The sequence below is a fragment of the Pan troglodytes genome, chromosome 7, assembly GCF_028858775.2.
Source record: "Pan troglodytes isolate AG18354 chromosome 7, NHGRI_mPanTro3-v2.0_pri, whole genome shotgun sequence".
NCBI lineage: Eukaryota > Metazoa > Chordata > Mammalia > Primates > Hominidae > Pan > Pan troglodytes.
Window position 1 is genome coordinate 125684460 of NC_072405.2, and position 23893 is coordinate 125708352.

General features: G+C 35.9%; 1 protein-coding gene across 10 annotated transcripts in view; it reads right to left on the reverse strand.

Annotated features, from left to right (window-relative positions):
• Window positions 1-19513: 19513 nt before the first annotated feature.
• Window positions 19514-23893, reverse strand: part of TRPS1 (transcriptional repressor GATA binding 1) — a 257688-nt gene continuing 253308 nt past the window's right edge. For all 10 annotated transcript variants that reach the window (XM_063817355.1, XM_009455823.5, XM_001137364.8 and 7 more), the window contains one exon: window positions 19514-22956. In XM_063817355.1, coding sequence (XP_063673425.1) covers window positions 21895-22956 — 1062 coding nt within the window. In that variant the 3' untranslated portion in view covers window positions 19514-21894. The remainder of the gene's footprint in view (window positions 22957-23893) is intronic.

Genomic DNA, 23893 nt, shown 5'->3' on the forward strand with positions numbered 1-23893 from the left:
GACAAACAATGGCAGGGGTGGGAAAGGGGATCACAGAGACCTTGAGTCTGCTTCTTTAGTTTAACATGTCAAAGCACCATATTTCAGGGTATCATTTTCTGAGCCCCAGCATTCCCCGAACTGAAACATCCCTAGGAGTTTTACACACCAAAAGCTGAGTTGTTGGCCATAGAAAGAAAAATCCATGTAGTAGTTGTGTGACAAAGGATCTTAATAAATAAGTCTCTCATTCTTGGGAATAGGTGAGTCCAATTAAACAATTGTGTCTCATTTTGGAAGATGGCATTGCAGATGGGTTCTCAAGGCTAGGTCTCTACATATAATGCAGTCAAATAGGTCTTTAACAAGAGACATTTCTATAGAAACAGAAAAAAACCAAAAGTTAATGTTTCAACCAGCCTATAAGCTAGTTTCTTTAGAGTCTGAAGGGCAGTCAGCTAAGAAGGTTAGTGGCATTCTGGTAGATTTTTCTGGTTTGCACGTACAATGTTCGCCCATATATAATCTGTTGTGGTAATTTTTCCTTAAAGCCAATTTGACTACTTTAGGCAGCAGGAAAAGAGAAGTTTAATTTTTGTGATTCCAAGTCAGAAGGACAAGAGAAAAAAGAAATTAAAATGTTAGTTTTAAGATTCACAGTCAGGTATTAGAGGAAACCATAAAAAATAAAGATCCAGTTCAAATTGCATGTAAAGAATAAAATCTCAAAAACAATGAGCTGGAATCTAATAAGAGGTGTACTATAGGTTTTCTTGTGAAACATAACTATTCTCTCTCCAGTCCCCCATTTCTACTAAAGATCAATTTACTTGCAAAATAAGTTTTAATCTTATTATAATTCACCTGATTATTTGCATAAAGTGCTTCAAGAATAGTGATTTCTCATAAGGCTTTTTTTTTTTTTAAGTTGGCTTAGCTGGAATTTTTCACAAGGAATCTAAAATCAGACTTTTTAAAACAGCCTGTCAAGGTTAAGGAGCCAGGCCAAGGACTGTCATCAGACTGTGTCTAATACCTGTACGAGTTTGGTGAATACCCCTCTGCTTGAGGGACCCAAAATATCTTGAGGTTCTTGGGCCTGCCAAGAAGTGACATCCTTTACCCACCTGTAAGGCAATTATGTGAACCATGTATTTAAGGTATCAGGACAGTTTCTCAAGGAGATTTCTGTCAACTCCAAAAAAGTCAAAGTCATTTCCTCAAAGGAGTCCCAACACTTCAGAGGTGTTCTTCTGCATAAAAGAAAACTGTTTAACTTACTTCTTCTCAAACTTATTTGAGCATATATATGTATATATATGCATATATATGTAATGTTAGATATATTATATGTACATGATACTATATCTATTATAATATTCCTCTGATCATGCAGTATAACAAAAGTATTCTGTTTAAAAAATATAAAATATTTGGGGTAATTCAATTTTAAGTCCATAGTATTTGGTTATCTTCTATTTCTTTTCTTAATTGTTCTTTGGTAACTTATCTCTACCACAATGAATTTTTAAATGAAGAGACTGATGGTTAAATATTCGATGGAGAAAGTGGTGTGCACACCAGTACAATGTTGAAAGAAGTAGCAAGAGCAAATAGCCTTGTCTTGTTTCTGATCTTAGTGGGGAAAGACTTCAGTCTTATTTTACCATTAATTATGATAAAAGCTATGGGTTTTCCATGGATGCCTTTTATAAGGTTGATGAAGTTGCCTTCTCTTTCTAGGTTTTGGAGTGTTTTTGTCATGAGGAAGTGACTAATATTGTCAAAAGCTTTTTGTGAATCTACTGAGATAATCACGTGAATTTTGCCCTTTATTCCGTTGAAGGTATTACATTCAATCTGATATGCTTTGGCTGTGTCCCCACCCAAATCTCATCTTGAATTCCCATGTATTGTGGGAGGGACCTGGTAAGAGGTCATTGAATCATAGGGGCAATTCTTTCTTGTGCTGTTCTTGTAATAGTGAATAAGTCTCATGAGGACTGATGGTTTTAAAAAGGGAAGTTTCCCCACACAAGCTCTCTCTTTGCCTGCTGTCATCCATGTAAGACGTGACTTGTTCCTCCTTGCCTTCCACCATGACTGTGAGGCCTCCCTAGCCACTTGGAACTGTAAGTCCATTAAACCTCTTTCTTTTGTAAATTGCCCAGTCTCGGGTATGTCTTTATCAGCAGTGTGGAAACAGATTAATACATAATCAAATATATTAAGTGTATTACATTGATTCATTTCTATATTTTGAACTATCACTGCATTTCTGAAATAAATCCTCCCTTGGTCGTAGTTGCAACAGACTCTTCACTGATCTGACTTCCTCCTATCTTGAATGCCATCTAGCTATCCTACTATTAGTGGTATCTTTGTAAAGTGAAAATATGATCTAGTCACATTCTTTGCTTAAACTTCCTTCATTTCTCTTTATTGCCTTTGATATAAATCCCAAAGTCAGCATGGCATTGGCTGCCCCTTGATGTTACCTACCAGGATCTCCAGCCTGATGACCCACCACTTCCACCCTCCAAACACTATGAACTACATGTCATTCTTAATCTACACAACATTTGTTTCCATGTTCATACCTCTGCACATTTCCACCTAGAATGGTTTTCGCCATCTCTGTCCAGTGAACTCTTAGTGATGTATCAAACCTGGTTTTTGTTGTATGCTCCTCCCAGAAGCTATTTTTGATATTCACTCCCCCAATATGGAATAAATTCCTGTCCTAAGTACTTGTCAGTTCATTTGAGTCATAGTATTTATTGTGCCAAATTAAGATGATTTTTTTTCTTTTTTGAGACAGAGTCTAACTCTGTTGCCCAGGCTGGAGTGCAGTGGCTTGATCTCAGCTCACTGCGACCTCTGCATCAGGGGTTCAAGTGATTCTCTTGCCTCAGCCTCCCCAGTAGCTGGGATTACAGGTGCCTGCCACCATGCCCGGCTAATTTTTGTATTTTTAGTAGAGATGAGGTTTCACCATGTTGGCCAAGTTGGTTACAAACTCCTGACCTCAAATGATCTACCCACCTCAGCCTCCCAAAGTGCTGGGATTACAGGCGTGAGCCACCGTGCCCGGCCTAAGATGATTTTTATATGTGGATGTTTCTGAAGTAGACTGAGCTCCTCATGGAAAGTATCATGTCCCAGCAATCTGTGTATTTCTGGTGCCTACTACAGGCCCAGACCATAAAATTTGTTGATGTTTACTACCTGACTGTATTAATATATACAATGGAAGAATGATTATACAGTTTACTTTGAAGATTTACAAAATCCCCATATATTTATCATCAATTTTATCACCTCCATGGGAATTCCCTGTAGCATTTACCACAATCCTAAGTGAGTATTTGTGGGTGATATATTTAACATTAAATCTCCCATGAAGGGGATAGTGTTTTGTTCACCACTATATCCCCAGAACTTAGCATAGTGTCTTTATATAAGAAGCCCTCAATAAATACTTGTTGAATGTACAAATGAATAAATGACCTACTAATGAAAAATTCTAATCAAAATTTCCTATTAATATATATCACACTCGAAGGAAGTAAAATATTAACCAATACCTTTATAGCAGTTTTTCCTCCACAGATTACTTGGCCTCAGAAGAGTTGAGGTTTCAAAATCACTTTTAGTTTGACCTGAAACTGGAATAATCTAATTTCCCATCATGCATTTGCTCTTCACATAGATAATGAATATAACTTACTTCATGTCCTGTTCTAAGATATTTGTCTAAGATATCTCTCAATTGTATGATATAGGTATAATTGCTGTGAGAATCATTGCCACCTTGAATATTTCTAGTTGGTGTCTCTTTTGAGCATGGGGTAAGACTGCACTTCTTTGACTTTGAACCGATCTGGCCAATGAATTGTATAAGTGATGTAGGTCACTTCTGGATGAATACACTTGCTTGAGTGAGACCCTCCTGGGCTCTTTCTCCTCCAGCATAGCAACTGGCAACATCCAGATAGTGACTGCTATGTCCACGTATGTCCTTGAGCCAGACTGAAATGAAGCTGATTGCCCAGCCAATCTGAGATGAGCATGTAGTGTTAGCAAGAAACATCCTCTGTTTTTAATAAAATTAAGATGTGAGGGTTTTTACTGCAGCAGAATCCAGATCCTCATGATAGATCAAATTATCACCCCCATTTAGAGATGAGGAAACTGAGGTAGATAGTAGGCAACTGAATTGCTTCTGTCGTATTACCAGTGAGCAGTAGAAGTGGGATTCCAGTCAGGCAATCTGCCCCCAGCATCTGCACTCTCACCCCTCTGCTGCACTGTTCTACACTGACATTAGCCATCTTCTGGCAGTGACACTTTTCCTCCTGCACAGAGAAACACACAGCTGCATGCATTCAAAATGAGAAGTGGATAATAATATAAAGAACCTGTTTAATAGGGCCAAACCTCAGAGAACCATTTTTCTCTCCTGATTGAGTACTCTGTCATTTTAATGGGACAATCATAGTTTCACAAATCATTTAGTTAAGACAATTTCTGGGATAATTACCTTGTCAGTTAAATTTAAAAATATTGAAATTAAGGTTGAAGTTGGAAAATTATTCACAGGTTTTCTTTCTCCTTGTTTTATAAAACCACCAGTAATATCCAGAAATACATGAATACTCTGATACTGTAAACCTGAGATCAAATGCAGTATAATCGATTTTTCACAGTGGTTAAAAAGGCCCATGGAGAAAAGCATGTTTCAGCTGACTACAGAGTCAGAGACTTATTATTATGATACAAAGTGACTTTAGTATATTTACCAAAGTAAATTATTCAATAAATTAGAACAAAATCCTTGATATTTTTAAATGACTCTTTTTGGTGCTTGTAACATTAATTCACATAAAGTGTTTATAATTAAATACTGAGCTTTTTACCATAGAAACAAATGGTAAGAAAGGACATTAAGCTGCTGGTGTCCTTACTTTCCCTGCAGTAGAGCAACATAACCTGTAAACCTTCAGGGAGAGCCTAGGGCTGCATGGTCTGATGCAGTAGCCATTAGCTACTTGAACTTATTTAATGTAAAGAAAATAAAAAAAAAAGTTGCTCAGTCACATTAGCCACATTTCAAGCGTGGCTCTCACATAGGAAGGTAGACTATTTCAATACTACATGAGTGAAAAGATCGGTGTGTGCCAGGAAGTCCAGAGGAGGGGAATTTTCGGCACCCTATTCAGGGAAATCATGTTAAGAGGTAATTTCTGATCTTAGCCTCAGCACTTTAGTAATGAGAAAGATAGGCAAATAAATGTGGGGAGGGCATTCAAATCAGAGGAAACAGTACAAGTAATGATACAGATGTGAGAAGTCCTTGATGTGTTTGTGAAATTAGAACCAGCTTAGTTTCGCCTGGGAGTAATGAGTGATGAAGCTGTCAAGGTCAACGGGGGCCAGTCATTGAAGTCTTTCCTATGCAAAACCACTTGTGTTTTATTCTGTAAACTAAGCAGGAAGCATGAAGGTCTTGATGTAGGTGAATAGCAAGGTCAGATTTGCATTTTATAAAGTTCACGTGGAAGCTATGTAGAAGCTATTTCCAAGTCTGCCACGACAATGGGATGGCCATGCCCTGAAGAAAGATGCCTCAAATGGGGCAGAGCTAAGGGATGCAGAGAGTAGGTGGCAGATTAGAAAACTGCTTAGCAAGTAAAATGAGCAGGGCTTCTTCCAAGATTGGACACAGGGGTGAGAAAAAAGGAGACAGCTAGGAATGTTCCCTGGTTTTTATGATGCAGTAATGTTACCTAGTGACATAATTTATTATAGGAGAAGACATATAGTTTTCATGATACAGGTAATCAAAAATGTCTTTTGACAAACAAATCAATTTTTCATGAAAGAAATAGAAAATTATGTTTAAAAACTGACAAATAGCAAATTTCCCCCAGTCAATAAAACTTAAGGATTGTCTGTAAGTCATACTTTTTTTGTTGCCATATACAGATCGTAGACGGACTTCAGAAGGACTTTTCTTTAAAACATATCCATATCATTTCAACAGGGAAAGACATGTTACAGGATTTCTGTTGATTTTGAAGTAGCTAGTCTTAGTCCATCTGTGCTGCTGTAAGAAAATACTATAGACTGGGTGGCTATGATAGACATCTATTTCTCATAGCTCTGGCAGGCAGGAAGTCTAACATTAAGACACTGGCAGACTCAGTGTCTGGTGAGGGCCTACTTCCTGGTTCATCAATGGCCATCTTTTCTTTGGGTCCTTCCATGGTGGAAGGGTTGAAGCATCTCTCTTGGGTTTCTTTTATATGAGCATTTATCCCATTCATAGGGGCCCTGCCCTTATGACCTAATCACCTCCCAAGGACCCTACCATCTAATACTATTTCCTTGGGGGTTAGAATTTCGACATATGAATTGTGAAGGGGAATTTTTAGGCTTTAACAGCCCCCAAAATAAATAAATAAAGAACGGCCGGGTTGTTAAAGTTCAAAAATTCCCCTTCACAATTCATATGTTGAAATTCTAACCCCCAAGGCGATAGTATTAGATGGTAGGGTCCTTGGGAGGTGATTAGGTCATAAGGGCAGGGCCCCTATGAATGGGATAAATGCTCATATAAAAGAGACCCAAGAGAAATGCCTCAACCCTTCCACCATGGAAGGACCCAAAGAAAAGGTGGCCATTGATGAACCAGGAAGTAGGCGGCACTATTCACAATAGCAAAGACTTGGAACCAACCCAGATGTCCAACAATGATAGACTGGATTAAGAAAATGTGGCACATATGCACCATGGAATACTATGCAGCCATAAAAAAGGATGAGTTCATGTCCTTTGTAGGGACATGGATGAAGCTGGAAACCATCATTCTCAGCAAACTATCACAAGGACAAAAAACCAAACACCGCATATTCTCACTCATAGGTGGGAATTGAACAATGAGAACACTTGGACACAAGAAGGGGAACATCACACAATGGGGCCTGTCATGGGGTGGGAAGATGGGGGAGGGATAGCATTAGGAGATATACCTAATGCAAATGACGAGTTAATGGGTGCAGCACACCAACATGGCACATGTATACATATGTAACAAACCTGCACGTTGTGCACATGTACCCTGGAACTTAAAGTATTTAAAAAAAAAAAAAAGAACGGACTTGGATTTGGCAGTTTCTATTTTAGTGATATAGATTGTTCACCTGTATTTCCAGCCCTTCGTTAAATACAGCCAGTCCTTGAGCCTTCATGATTTAATCAATAAGTATTTATTCAGTGGCTAATATGTTTAAAATAATTTCAGTAAATACTAAGTTTTAAAAACAGAAAGCTACTCCTAGAGTTTCATTCTCAAAATAATTCCCAAAAGTTATTCTTTTGTTAAAACCTCTTTTCACAGTAAACATTTTCAGAGCTGTTAACAAATGATCTCATTGAATCTAAAAAAATGTTTACTGAATATGCACTATTACTGGATCCAGTGTTATAAATTAAGAACAAAGAAGAAATGAACTCTGTCCTTATTGATTGTAAGCAATAAAGTCATTCTAATATATGTTTACCTCCTCTTCCCTTCCCTGCCCTCTTCTGGTAGATATAAAAATGTTTTCTGAAATAGACCAAAGGCAAGTTGTTGGAGAAGAAATTCATCTACAAGTAGTATCTGTATCGTCAGTATCTTATTTTAAAAATAATGACTTGAATTATAGAGATAAATAATGGGTAGGGGAGTTATTCTGTTGTGATTTCCTAAAAATAAATCTAGTAAATATCCTTTGCCCAAAGGTGAATTTTTGGTACACTTCATGATATTTTGAAAGAGAAGGAAGCTATAGTGATTCATAAATCTTGAATGAGAGCAGAAAAGCTTCTTCAAAATGGAAAAAAAGACATTTATGTTTCCCTATAAATGTACTTTGAATATCCTAGCTTTTAAATCTTCATTTTTTTCCTCATTCTTATAGCTGAGCATATGCAAGAAGTAGTGATAATTTTTGAATAATCTGGTAATTTTATTGTGGTGAGTTTTATTTCAGTTATGTCTGGCAAATAAAATTCATTCACTATTTTCTTCAAAATAGTACATTCATGTTGTTTTATATAACTGTCATTCATGACACTTAGCAGTTTACAGGAAGAAGTAACTTTCATTTTTAGAAGTGAAAGCTATGGAAAGTTGCAAAAAGTTTAGTACTTTTTCAGATTCTTCTATATTTTATTAAGAAAAAAATCACCAAATTTGGAAATAAGGCAAAAACGCTGACCTTTGACATTTCAATGTCATACTAAGCATCATCTAAAACATTTTTATCTTAAGGGATATTCTACTCTCTATAAGAATATACCTATTATATTTTATATCTCTGTAAAGTTATCTTGTAGAAAACTTTTCAGACACAGATGATCTTATGTCCATAGTGGAGGTAAACAGTTTCTATCTAGCAGTAACGATAATTCAAAAGATTAGGATCATTATTTCCCAGCAGGATATAAACTATCTTGCATCTAATTTAGCAATCTAATTTCTGTATTCTTTTGGAATCTTTCTCTTTTTTTTGTTTTGAACCAGCTTTGCCATGTTGCACGTTTCCTCATTAGTGGGTTAATTACAACTTTTCCATGAGCTCACTTTCCCTGTGAGAATTATATTGTTGCATTTATGTCGTTTTTATGTGAGAATTATATTTCTTCCATTTTGAGAGTTATGTTTCAACAATCTAAAAATTAAATAATGATCTAGTTATTTTATTTACCACCAAAACCACTGTGATGGTACACTATACATAAGGATACCATATATAAAGATGTAACCCCTGAGCAAGCGAATTTTTAGAAATGTTTATGGATAAGGCCAAATTGACTTAGTCATCTTAGGAAATAGGAGATTAATAGATGCCTAGAAGATGCAGTACTCAACTCTTTGTACAGAATAATCTGCATAGGACTCTTAAAGAGCCAGCATTGGCTCTTGAATTTATAGTAAGATAGTAACAGTTGAATTTATAGTAAGATAGTAAGACAGCATTGCTTGTTCTGGTTGTCTGCTTTTATAAACTCTGTATATTTATTGACAAATGGCTGCTGGTTATATGATAACTGATTTGGCACAATGCAAAGTAACACCATTTATTTCTATTAAAAACAAATGTATAAACAAACATCTTTTGGGGGAAAACATAATGTAAAAAAAGAAAATAAAGAATCTCTTTGATGATTGCTTGAATCCTAGTTCATTACTGGTACTGAAAATTTTGATGTTATGAGACCTGTTGATAAAACTTTTCCAAGATTTCCATTATAATTGCCCCCTGAATAGAAGTCATCATGTTAAAACAACTTGTAAGATTGTGGCCTTTGTTGTTGTTGTTGTTGTTATTTTTCACGTCTTCCTCCCAGACCAAAGAAATTTAAAACATAATCCAAAGTATTAATGCTTATAATATTATTGATTTTTATTTTATCAGTCCATCTTAAAATGATCAATTATTGAAAATCATCATGAAAAGTGGTATGTGCCAATAAGCAGTACTATTTTTCGGTGGGTGTTTATACATTTAACAAATATTAAAATATATTTCTGTATGACATAATATCTTATGAGTTTAACTATCAACAGAGCTTCATTTTAGTGCTTGTCTTGAAAACATAAGTATTTGTTGACTATAAAACATTTTAGAGTTTGTTTTCAATGTTCAGTTGGTTGGAGCAGGAAGGCGAAATGGAGGAAGTTTTAGTGCTTTCATACTTGAGTTAGGGTGAGCACAGCTTGGGACGGAAACATTAAGGACGGGACTACTGTAAAAGACATGCTCATCTTTCTAATCAATTAAGGAAATGATAATTTATCTACCCTCAGTTCGTTAGAGTGAGGACATTTATTTGAATTAAAGGACATGCTCCTGGAAGTTGTGTTTGTACCAAGCTTTAGTTTAATAAAGTAATGTTTAAAATGCCCATGAAATGGATCAGCAAGAATCCAATGTCTTCAAAAGGGAATGACAATCCATTTCTTGGACACTAAATTTCTAGTGAGATAACAGTGCTTGAAAGCAAATTAGATGGCTTAGGCCACAAAGGCATTAAGTGAGAAAGGCTTCCCTAGGCTATTGCTGTGGACAACTTAACACCAAAGTAAAGCTTCACTGTTGTCTTTAAATATGGGACTGTCAGAGAAATCATCACCAGCTGGCACTAGTTCTGAAAAACAGATTTTTTTTCTTTTTTTTTTTTACTGCTTTTGAGAATATTGAAGTTTCAATTGCTGTCATGGGTCAGTAATGTAAGAATAACAGACAACATACCCGAATTGTGTTTTTCAGTTACAATAAACATTTGCCATTGACGATGAGGTGACTTATCTTCACTTCATGTTTACAAGCATGCAGAAAGTAAGATCGCTGGGTTACAATTTAAGGATTAACACATGATAGGAAAAACTACAGGAATTTCCTTCTCTAAAAATTATGTGGCTCATTGAGGTTCACTTGAATTAGGCTTTAAAGTTTTGATTTTAAATTTATTAGATATCTTTAGCACCTTCTTAGAAGTTACTACAACTAATAAAATAACAAAGGCTTTCCACTAAATATATTATCCCATTTTTGAAAGTATCAGTGGTAATAATACACATATTTCTCCAAAAATTCCGATGGAATTATATTAAGATAATGGGAAGATTTTCTGTCAAGAGTACTAAAATATTTAATTCAACAACTGAAGTTCAGAAAATACCCCTAAATGAGAAAACATTATAACAAAGCAATCTTATAACTTCATTGCCTGCACATCTGTGAAAACATCAAGTGTAGGTACAAAATTTAACTTTCTTTTGTGTCTTCTATTGCTCTTGCCCAGTTCTGAGTCCAGAATCAGTACTCAACAGACATGAATGAAGTCACTCAAAAAACCAACCACAAGGAGCACTCAGTAAAAACCTGCATTTTATAGGGTGCATCTTCAGGAATTTATAAGATGATATTAAGAGAAACTGGGAATACTATACTTCCTATGGTGGTCTTTATTAGCGCAGCAAAAGTGCCTGCTGTCTTTTTAAAAATATAAGAAAATGAGAAATAATATTTTGAAATAACTAAACAAAATGAATAGTTGGGGCAGATTTTTATAGAAGCAATTTTTAAAATGAGATTCAAATACCAGCTTTAGTCAAGTGGGAGTTTTTCAACTTTATCCAAATATTCAAATGCCGTTGGATATAAACAAACAGTGTCAACTTATTTATTGTATAAATTACCTAAGTTCTTAATGGAATACTTGGGGTTCTAAAAGGAGTAATAAACTGAACAGTAGTGGCACAATAAAAAATATTTTATCACAAAAACAGCTTTTGGAGATCCCACCATCACATCCATGCATGTACCAACATCCCTGTCCATGCAGTCTGCTTTGGCAATTTTGGTTATGAACGTGAACTATTTCTTTCTTTTCTAAAGTCATCTTCTGCACTTGGGTCTTAGATCCTATCTTCTTTTACCTGTTCACCTATTAAAGAACATCACTCCCGCTATTTCATCCTCTCTCTTCTATTAGATTAATACAGTCCTCCCTACTGCATCATCCTCCTTAGCAAAGAAACATGTTCTTGTTTCACCCATACTAAATGAAAACAAAAAGAAGAACAAGAACTTTCTATTAATTCAACATCTCTTGCCAGTTATTACCTCATTTTTCTGGTCCCCTTTACAGCAAAGCTCCCCCAAATGTTTTCATACTTAGTTCTCCAATTCCTTCTTCCTACTCACTCTTAAATTTATTCTATCAGGCTCTCACACCCATTTCTCCACCAAAACTACTCTCATCAGTATCACTATTGACCAGGGCCAGCTTCGTGGGCATGCAATATTCTCTTCTTAGTTCACCCCACCCTCTGTAGTTGCACAGAGGCCATTCCTTACAATGGCCCTGAGTTTTGTTGAATGTCCTCTCACCATCTTGATATTCTTAATACTTGAACAAGGGGACTTCAAATGTTCATTTTGCTATGGGCCCCACAAATTATATAGCTCCCTTTTCATATCAGTGACCTTCATGTTGCTAAAGCCAATGGCCAATCCACTACATGTATTTGCTATGGTTTGGATATTTGTCCCCTTCAAACCTCATGTTGAAATTTGATCCCCAAACATTGGTGGTGGGCCTGATGGGAAATGTTTGAATTATGGGGATGGGTCCCTCATGAACAGATTAATGCCCTCCTTTGAGGGTGAGTGAGATCTTACTTCATTAATTCCTACAAGAGAACACTGTTAGAATGAGCCTGGCACCTGCCCCTCTCTCTCTCTTATTTTCTCTCTTAGCATGTGATCTCTGCACACATTGGGCTCCCCTTTGCCTTCTGCCATGAGTGGAAGCAGGCTGAGGCCCTCACCAGATGCTGAGCAGATGCCAGCACCATGCTTCTTGTACATCTTGCATAACTGTGAGCTAAATAAACCTCTTCGCTTTATAAATTACCCAGTCTCAGGTATTCTTTTATAGCAACACAAAACAGACTAAGACAGTATTGTACTTGACTTATCAATAGCAGATTTTTTAAAGATAAATTACTCCCTCCTTCTTGATATAGTTCTGTTTACTTGGCTTCTAATATACTTTACTCCTTTTTCTTTCTATCTCAGAGACTCCCCTTCAGTTTTTTTGAGTCTCCTGGTTTCCCAGATTTACAAATTTGGACCCATTTTTCCTTCTATTTACTTCGCTAGATGATCTCAGCCAATCTCAGAGTTCTAAATACCATCTATAAGCTAATGATTAACTCCCAACTCCCTCTTCAGCTCCAACAGTCTACTTGACCTTTCTATTTGGATCTTAAATGTAGCATGCCCAAAATGTAACTCCTTTTCTTTCCTACACCAAATCTGATCTACCAATAATCTTCCCCTTTGTTTACAGCAGATACTCTTCCTGTTGCTCAGGCTAGAAATCTTGGAATAATTCTTGACCCTTCTGTTTTTTCACACCCCATATCCAGGCAATCTAGTTTGTTCTACATTCAAAATGTTATCTGAAATTTAAATTACTTTCTCTACTTCTCATCTCTTACAGAGATTACTGAATTAGCCTCCTCCCTGGTCTCCTGGCTTCTATCCTTGTCTCCTCACATCTCATGATTTACTTTAAGCATAGTAGGGAATGGTCCCATTAAAACATAAATCACGTAACACTCCTGTGCTGAAACACTAAATTACTCCCCTACTTCAGACAGAATAAAAGCTGTAGTCTTTAAAGTGGCCTACAGTGTTTCTAAATGGTCTTGCTTCTTCCCACCTTGTCTCTGTGTGCATTTTAAAATACTTTTTCTTTCCTTTACCTGGCCACGCTGTATTGGTATTCTTGATATTCTTCCAATTTACTAGGTACACTCTTTCACCTTAGGACCTATTCTCTTTGTTCCCTCTTTTAAGTCTTGGCTCAAACGAAACCTACTGTTTAGCCTATTGAATATGGTTCCATTCACCCCACCTTGCCTTAATGCTACTTTATTTTTTCTCCAGAACATTTATCACGCTCTAACATGTAATGTTATTAATATATTTGCTTATTTTGTACATATGTTTATTGTCTGACTTTCTTCCATATAGCCAGGGGTTTGGCTCTGTTTTCTTTCGTTGATCTATCCCAAATGTCTGGACTAGAGCCCAGCACATAGTAAATACTCAATTAAAATCTGTTGACCAAATGGACATTGTTTAATGAAGCCTGGGTTTGTACTATATAGTATGACCAATGAATAACAAAATAACGGCAATGCTGATTTCACTAGAGGGAAAAAATCATCAAGGTAATTGTAAAAAACATAATTATAGAAAATATACCATCATGATGATAACAATTCATGCTTTGCAAAATCACCGCTATATATATATTCTTTTAAAGATACATCAATTACATTGAGTAGTACCTACTATGTAGAAAGAAAATATCTAAGGAAATTTAAGCTCTGAAGAAAATACTGTCAGTTCTATGTTATATTAACTTTAAAAACTAGTGTGTAATCACGGTGATGGCAGGCTTTGCTTTCACATCAGAGGTGGTACATGTTCTGAGAAAGTCTGTGATGTATTCATGGGTTTGGGTTCATAAATATCCCTGGGAAACTGCTTACAGTTTAGTGCTTGTGTAGTTTTAACTTGGAAATTAACTTTCTATTTATGGAAATAAGTAATTTCTATTATATTTGTTAATGTTTTCTGCTTGTTTTTATTAAGCAGTAAGTTGAGAGAAGAACCAGCTGTTGCTTCATGTAAGTATTTTATATAAATACTACATTTATGAAAGATGGTCTTAGGACTACTGACATCCTGAATACATTAGATAACAGTATTATAAAACTAGAAATAAGATTTCATTATAAAATTTCTTATTTTGTATACAAATTGTTTTTTAATTCATTAATATGATCAACTCTGACATGAAAAACCCCTTCCTTCTATCTATTGTTCTATTTAGTTTTCTATCCCTGGTATTTTCACTCTAAAATATGACTTGGAGAGGACTGACTATAAGGGCATCTTGGGCATTGGCAAATATTAATTCCAGCTACTTTTGATAGTTTTTGACATTTCTTTGTTCATGAAAGGGCAAATTTGTTCATATCAGTATGTTTTAAAAACAACACAACTGTACTTGAGGTTACAAAGATGAAGAACAGAAGTACAAAGTAATTTGTGATATGCTGAAAAAATAGGATTTATTTCTCTTCTGTGCCAATGTTCTTAGTCTTGAGCAAATTTGGCTCTGAAGGAATCAGACAGGTGCTACAACCGTGATTCTGTTGGGCTTCCTGGTAGAGCTGGAGACAGACTGCAACCCAAGACAAAACCCAGAGGAAAAACAACTAACCTCAGCCATTTGCCCAATTTCCACCTTGCTAGTTATCAGAGTTCACTATTGTTTAAGCTCCAGGAGTCATACTATGGCAATCTACTGGTGGAATTTATTCTGAGCAAGTGTTTTGTTCAGCTTGCAGTATTAAAAAAAAAAAAAAGTAAGTAACTAACATTTAAAACTTAGGGAGATTTCATATAATAAAATTCCCTTTGTCCAGTTTTTATTAAAAACTGAAAATCTGGCAAACGGAAGTTAAGCATTCTCCCTTCACAAATGCTTAGGGCTGAAGAAAGACTACCTTTATACGTGTGGAATGAGCTCTCCAGTTCCCAAAGTCTCTACCCAGCTGGCTGTATCCATGGAGGCTACTTGCCTATTCCTTTGTGTCCTTGTATGTTCCTTTTCTGGACCCCTGCTCCGTCCACACAGAGATGGAAGATCCAGAGGTGAGAGCAGAGTGACAATGATGACTCACTCACTTCTCTCCCCGCATACAAGGGTAAATAGCTGATGGCTACATATTCCTCCTCTAATGGGGTTCTGACAGTCCTGGGTGAGATCATGTGTATTCTTTATCTGAAGGGTGGTCCTTGACACAAGAATCAAGTTCTACATAAGGAAGTATATCACATTAAATGTTATTATTACACTCTTATCTAGAGAACATTGCCTCCAGCTGCAAAGCAAGGGCATTGCCATTATGAAAGCCCCTCAAAGACTCTCTGCTATTTTCAAAACATGGAAAGAAAAAGGGAAAAAAGAAAAAAAATAATAATTAGAAGGATTTGTTCCTTAATTTGGGCTCCCAAAAATGAGAAATGAAGATTGTATAATGAGGGGAGATACTAATTATTTTAAACTCTCCAAGCAAATCTTCTGAAGCAATCAATTATTTATATACTTTATGTTCTGTCTTTTTGTATTTTTCCTTCTGGTTAAAAACATGCAGGTGAGTCTTGCCAACGTCCTTTCCTATCTGGATCTGTTCTGCCTCATTTCTCTTTCAAAGTCATCTTTCAGGGAACTTGCCCTGATTAATTTGATTTTAACCAAACAAACAAGATATTTGATATATTAATTTAAACTTTTTGAGATGATTGATTAGGAATTGCATCATATTCACATGAGTATACCGAATTCAAAGTTAAACTTCATAAGCAGGAGTTTTTACACATCGTAACATAATCATTACCCAATACTCAACACTCAATATTTGATACTCAATGAATGTTTTTGAAATAAACACAATTTTTATTGTTAATCTTTCTGAAGAAACTAGTATATATCTTTTTACACAAAATCTATCAATAAGAGATTGATTGGTTAAAGAAAAAAAGCAAAGCAAAACAAAACAAGTTGAGAGAATCCAGGCTTTATCAATGTAAGTAATAATTTTTTAGAATGGTGATTTGATTCCACCATTTCAATTCAGCAGAGCCTGTATATATATATATATATATATATATATTACAATGATCTGTATTTCCTATTGCTAGAAGGATGAAAGTGAATCCATATAAACCATACCAACGCCGTTATGTGTAACTGGTGGTAAAACTTTATTATTCAAGTTTAGATGTAACAGACATCTTTGCTGCCTGAAGATTGTTTGCATAAGAAATACACCAAGAACATGTTTGTGAGTAGAAATGAACATGCACTATGAAAACAAAATAAAATAAAACGAAAAAATTTCATGTGTTGTAAGAACAGAACTATTATAGCCAACATTCTAGTATTCAAATCAGGACTACAAATTGAATTCTTTTTCTTAGCAACATGAAATCATTCCATATGAAAGACATTTTCTGCTGGTGAATATTGCTGTAAGTTAAATTTTACATTGGCATTTTGAGATGTTCCCCCCTCATGCCTCCCCCAAAATTTTCCATGTGGTTGTCAAATAGTCCACCCTAAGGAATTTGGCGTTTATTATTGTGATATTTGCCTTATTGGTAGCCATTAAGAAACTATGATTTTATCAGCCTAGTAATAGTTTTGCATCTTCATAGTCAACACTATTGGCTGCCTAGTTGATATTTACAGCTCATCTTTAAGAAAAATGACCCCAACCTTTCCTGGCCTTTGGGAACTGACAGTTTAAATAACCCCCTTGGCCACATAATAATACTTGGCACTCCTATGGTGCCTTTCAACCAAGGATCTCAAAGTGCTTTACAAACAAGTACTACATTACCATTATTATTATTAATAATATTATTAATATATATATTTTTCAATTTTACAGCTGAGGAACCTGAGGCACAAAAAGAAAAAGTGATATGCTGCAGTTCATATGTTGGAAAAAAAAAAAAAAAACAACCAGGGGAAAACCAGAATTGAGGTTTGGGACTCTATGCTCTAGAAGGACAATTTTCTCTGATAAAAGCTAAACATTATTTCCACGGTAAAGTTATTCCTGCTTTTCTCTGGTGTAGGACAGAGTGAAGCTTACAGCTCTCCCTTTCCTTTCAAGAGAACACATGAATGTACATTGTCTAGTTTCTCACGTGTGGATTACTCTTGAATTTCACATTTTCTTCATCCCTGACTTGACATACTTCTGCCCTAGCATATTCCAGAAGTTCTAATTACTGCAATTAACTGGGATGCTTTCTAAGCAACTGCAGCACTATCAGGAACATGTGAGCCCACTGTCTATGACACAGTACTGAAAAACCAAAAGGAAGTGCTCTGCAAAGAATCCGTGCCTCTGCCCTTGGCCGTCTTTCTCTGGGAAAATAACACTGCCCTCCAAAGTCCCGACGGGCGTCCTTCTATCTTCTTCTCATTTGCAGTTGCCTGCTGATAGAATTCCACCTAACAGTACCTACCTTTGATTAGAATATTTAGTTTGATACTCAGGTTGCATTTCAATTCCTCAATTTTCTCTTGTGCCTTGGACAGTCAGCAAGCTTTCACCTTACTGGCTCACCAAAGATGCCTTGATCTTTTTTTCTTTTTTTTTTTTTTTGCCATGGCTCTCAAACCAAAGACAGTAGCTAAAGCTGACCTCCTCTCAACTTAAGGCAAAAGGCTGGCAGACAGCACAGAAGCAGACCACCAGCTTCTTTACTCCACATTTCCACCACTGGATGGCAGATATTCCCCCTCTAGCAATGCATTAATTTTATTTACTAAACAGGGCAGCAGTTCACAGGTCTCAAGACCGGTCACTTTGTGATGTTTTGCAGCCACACAACAGGAGGCTAATAATTATTTTAATAGCCATACTGAGACTCTTCAGTTTATTAAGAAAAATGTATTTCCTCAGGCATTTAAAAATATATATACATTTAATATTTTTGGAGCTGTATTTGCATTGGATCATAATAGATTATGTGCACATGTGCAATTATAAACATAATGTGCTACCACAGGCTTCAACAAAGAGCTGTTAAAGATACTTTTTTCCCTTCTCATTAATATTACCTTAGAAAAGAATCCCCATGCTTGTTTTCTAAAAATCTACCTTCACTAAAACAGAACAGTTTAGAACAGAACATCACTATCTTAAAAGTTGATTAAAAAAAATCTCAATATGTCATGTAGAGAGAATTGGGCATACTCTTTTCCTTTTGAACTACAGAGTTATCAGTTAGAGCTCTGTCCTTTTCTCATATACTTGGAGTCATGTAGTGTCTCTCTCAATCCACAACGTTCTGAGATGGGTTGGCTCTTTATGATTTTTCTATCCCAAACAACAGAATGAATACGGAGGTGAGTGATGAGAGAAAGAGTGAGAAAAGGAAGAATGAGAACGCATGAGCTGGTCCTGGCCTAAAGTTTGATCCAAAGCTCAATTTAGAATATAGACAAATAATTTTAAAATATTTTCAGTTTTTAAATGGCACACAATTTTAGCTGGCACATCGTTTTCATCACGGGGGAAGCCTTTTCCAAGAGAGAAAATTCCTAAATCATCATGAAATTCCTCATTAAAAAAAGTTCCGTACCATAATAGCTCGTTTAAAATCACAATTTAAGATAAAATAATTCAGAAATCTTAAATTAAAAAAATAAATTTTATAATATATCTTGAGAGATGGAATAAAGGCTTTAATATGTCAAAAAAGGAGTGTTTAGTGTTATAATAAATTTTTGTCTCTTTCAAAAAAGCCCAACCTCTTCTCCACCAAAATATGTATAATAATGAAAGCAAAAAATGAAAATAAAATTATCAATAATAAAGAAGTATGGAATAAGATCTATCGTGTCAACGCTATCCAAAAATATTCTACTAAAAAGTAGACTGACCATAAATATTCCAAGAATAGTGATATGTATTTTCCAATGCTAGTCGTTACTACTATGTCTGTCTGAGAAAAAAAAAAATTGAATGAAAATAAAAAGGCATACATGCCAAAAATAAAGAATCTATTTGTGTCCGACACACTAGAGAAATTGCTTAATGAGTAGTTTTGCCCAAAAAGTAATACTTGTCATATTGCCCAAGTTAACCAAACTTCTGGTGTTTTGCTGATTTAAGCAGTCCGCACAGATAATGTTGCTTAAGGATTGCCATGATGCATTCTGTTATTCTTTTTACTAAGAAAATTAAATATTGTTGTTTGGGGGAATCTCCTCTCTTTTTTAGATCTTTAATTGTCACCTCTCAAGTCTGGCTATACATTTTGAGATGCATCCATCAAAATTCCTAAGGAAGATAAATTACATCACATAATTTGAATGTCAAAGCTCCTCATTCCACTTCTTTATTTCAGTTTATGTGAATATTAGAGCTACGCGACAGGTGAGATCAGAATAAGGCCCGTTAACAATGAAACTGAAGCAGAGGACTTAGTCCTGATTTCTGTCTCTTGCTTTCTCTTTTCTCTTTTTTTAATATGCAAACAAAAAAATGCAAGAATGAAAATGACAACACAACATCAGAAAGACATTTTTTTAACTTCATTCGCTACAACAGTCACGAACTGGTTGAACTCTACCTGCCATCCAACTTTAAGAAACGAAGACCCGGCACTGTGAAAAAGAAACAAAACCCAAACAAAACAATGATACAAAGCAACTGCGAATTAATGTAAAAATGGAGTGCAAATGCGACTACAGAATGCAATAAAAACATCAGCGTTGCAGATTCCAGCAACACTTATCAAAATAATTTCTGAAATGTTTCATATGAAACATAGACAAAGCAATAAAAAGAGGATATATGTTTATCGTCTTAAGCATAACAATGTGAGTTAAGAGCTTAAAAATTAAAAAAAAAAAAGTACTTGGAATGAATAGTGCTACCCTTTTTTTCCTAAGTAGGCATAAAAATATTTTCATTTCCTTCTTGTTTTCCATACCATTATAGCAAGAACTTTCATTTGTTTCATGTTACCGTTTACAACTTTAATGCACACACACACACACACAAAAGGATATCTACTGCAATAGAAATAGTTGCTTCATTACCTTGTTTGCTACATTTGCAAATGTAAACAGCTAGGCAGAGCCAGAACTGACTCTAATGCATGATGGAATATCTTTGTTGCATACGTACACTGTAGAAAATAATTATTCAATATGTCAGGCACCATTATTTGAAATGTAATACATTAATATTTACTAGAAAAATAAGTTTTTTTTTTCCTATTTGTTCTCCCAACTTCTTTAATGAAATAAGTTAATCTGACAGTGCATCCAGTAGCTTGTAATATCTTCTACATCTCCGTGGCAAAAAATAAACTACTGGTTGGGACAATATAATGCAAATTATTAAAGTCAGTCCTTGTACATACATCCTTGTAGCAAGCATTGAGGCTCGACTAACAGCACCTTTAACCAATTATTTAATGTTCAGTTATTTAGCCCTATTTCCCTGAGCAGTTATGCTGAGGAGCTTTCCCTTCATGGATAGTTTTTACAAAGCCTTAAGTATTAAAAGTTCTATGAGGACATACTTCTAAGAATCCTATTTAATGCTACTTAACTAAATCTGTATACATTTAACGAAGGGATTGGCTGGTACATATACCAACTGTCAGTCTGTGGTAACGTAACCTTAGACGCTGCCTGACCACAAAGTTTGGAAATTATATTTAACCAAAAGAAAATAAATAAATACAGCAGGTTACCTTGTGAAGAAATGCCATGTGTTCTAAACAAATTAAACCCATGGTCTGACATTTGTATCCATCTATGCTTTTGAATTGAGGGGATTCCTTTAGTTATAATGTGCCAAGTGAGATTAGTAACCAACAGGAGGCTTAGAAAAGCAAATCCATACTGGTTCATCACACACAAGAAAGAAATACCTGGCTAAAATGAAATCACTACAGAAGCATCGAGGACATCGTTTTTTAAAATGGGTACATGTGTGGACAAAATGAATCTAAACCGCAAACAAAAGGACTACTGAGTATTTGAACATCTAAAGGACAAAAATATCAGAGAGGGTGTGCATGTGTATGTACAGGCAGGGCTGGCTAAAAACAGCGTGCCACCATCTGTCATGTTTCTTGCTGCACTCTAACCAAGCCTAACCACAGCTCGCATTTCTAGGTCAAAATCTGAAACATGGCCAATGAGAGAAGACTAAATTGAGAGGGCGCCATTTTTCTTTCATTGCCCTGGACCTTCAATTTCTCCTCCTCTGCCTAGGGTTTCATGATCATTATAAATTTAGGCAACAATTTATGGGTTTTGGAACAAATGGTCCAATGGCCAGTCCAGTACTGCTTTAGTATAATAATATGTAAAACCTTTCAAATTCTAGACAGTTTTGGTCTCTTTCTTTATAAATATATTAATTCTAGTCTGGTGATATCTCTTATGGATTATTTCCCCAGTACATATTAGCCGAGATGGTTTTGACTTAACAGGTTTTAAAAAGTGATTGTTTACCATCTTCCATTCTTTCTCATTGACCATTTATCTCACTTTTTAATCTTGGTAACCTACTCATCAAAAGAAAGAATAATAAAAGAAGGGAATTTCATGTTGGATAAGGCAGGCTCTATGAAGTATTTTTTTAATAGGTCTTCATAAGACATTACAAGCTATTGAATTCCCATCAAGAAAACCTATTTCTATTTAATTGTGCTAAGTGCTAAGGTTTTACTCTTTAGGTTTTCCATTTTTTTCCACTTGTGCATTGTTCCTATGCAGGCCCCTCTGGATATGTGTTGTGAAGTCATATTTGTCCGTGCAAAGATGCTGGCATATGCTGCACTGGAAAGGTCCACTGTCACCATGGCAACTCATATGCAAAGCATACATCACTTCATCCAGAAAGACAATGCCACAGTGCACACATTTTGTTGAAAGTTCATCTTGAGTACTTCTATCAACTTTCTCTGTTTTTACTACATTCAAGGGACCTTCATTTTTTACATTTGGTGGTGCCTTCGTTTTCTCCTTGGAGGCACCGTTTGCAGTTGGCCCAGGTCTGGAATGCTTGATCGCCAAATCTAGAGGAATGTCATTGTCTGATCCAACAGCTGAAAAATGAGGAGGCAGATTGAAGGTGGGATAAGGCACATAGTTTTGGCAAGGATTTGGTAGGCCAGGCACGTGACTCAAGTAGTGCGGATTCCCAGGAACGGAGAGCTTATATTTACTCCAGAACCGCAGCCAATCAGCTTCACTCTGGAAGTCATTATGTACAAAGGGAAGTCCAAAAAGTGGGTACTGGTACTTTTCAATAGGGCTGCCTGGTGGTGAATAATTTGGGTGTTTCGCAGGTCTCATGTACTTTTCTATAGGACTGCCTCTCTCAGAACTTCCTTTCCCTTCAGATACGGATGAACTATTTCCTGGATCTCCAGTACTTTCCTGAGGACTTTTTATCTGAATGTGCAAAGGTTGCATCCTTTTGTGAATATCCAGAGTTTGGCTGACCAGGACTGGCTGCTGAGCAGAATGGCTTTTAGTCAATGAACCCTGGGCTTCGTATTTACTTAGGCTGGGGAGCGGAATTTCTCTCTGGTGACTTTCAGTTAGATGATCTTCTGACCTCCTCTCTAACGGGCTTCCATTGACTTGCTCCTCATTGCTGCCCCTCTGCTGTTTGTTGAGCTGCTCAGCCTGAAGTGCCTCTGGGTTAAGGCGCTTTCTTGTTCTCCTCCTAATAATCTGCTCACCGTTGTTTTGTTTAATGATGTTTAAAGGCCTGGGAGTCTGCAGAGAACACATACAATACATAAAAGGAAAACATTAAAAATACATTAAAATGCATTAAAAATTCCTCACAAATATAAACCATGCTTAAGTCCAAAGCAGGGATAGGCTTTCTGCTGTAGACTTACTAAATCTCCTCCTTTTGCCCTAAGCAGGATCAGAGGAAGTAACCAAAGTGCACTATTTTAGCCTAATTAAATCATGTCCATCTTTGCAGGGGGGACTGAAAACTTTAATCTACTTGAAAATAACCTTTCCAAATGCAACAGATTTTGAGATTGCATCATTTAGTGATGAAACTGTGTAGAAAGTCACTTGAAGAGATGTGATTTTTCTGATTTTTTTTTTCAATTTTTGAGTTGTGCACTAAAATGCCAGCATATAAGAGTAACACAGGAGATACATATTGATAACAGTGGAAAAATTACACATTGCTATAGACAGAATAAGTTTATATGTTGAAGCCCTAAACCACAGTGTGACTGTATCTGGAGACAGGGTCCTTAGTAGGAAATTAAAGTTAAATGAGGTTGTTAAGGGTGGGGCCCTAATCCAATGGGGCCTTATGAGAAGAAGAGAAAGAGATCTCTCTCCACTATGTGAGGGCACAGATAGAAGGTGGCTTAGTAAGGAAGACAGCCCTCCTCAGAATCCAACTATGCTGGAACCCGATCTCAGATTTCTAGCCTTCAGAATGTGAAAACATAAATTTCGGCTGTTTAAAGCTGCTCAGTTTATGGTATTTTGTTATGGAAACCTAAGCAACAAATACATGCGTGCTTCTAAATAATTGCAAATGTGGATATAAAATATTAATATCAGAGCATAAATAATCAAAGATAAACTGACAGAATTGTGAGGAAAGATATCAGGTCATCAAAGCAATATAGAGGGATTTTTTTTTTCTTCTCATTTCTACTTCTCTCTCATTAATAAT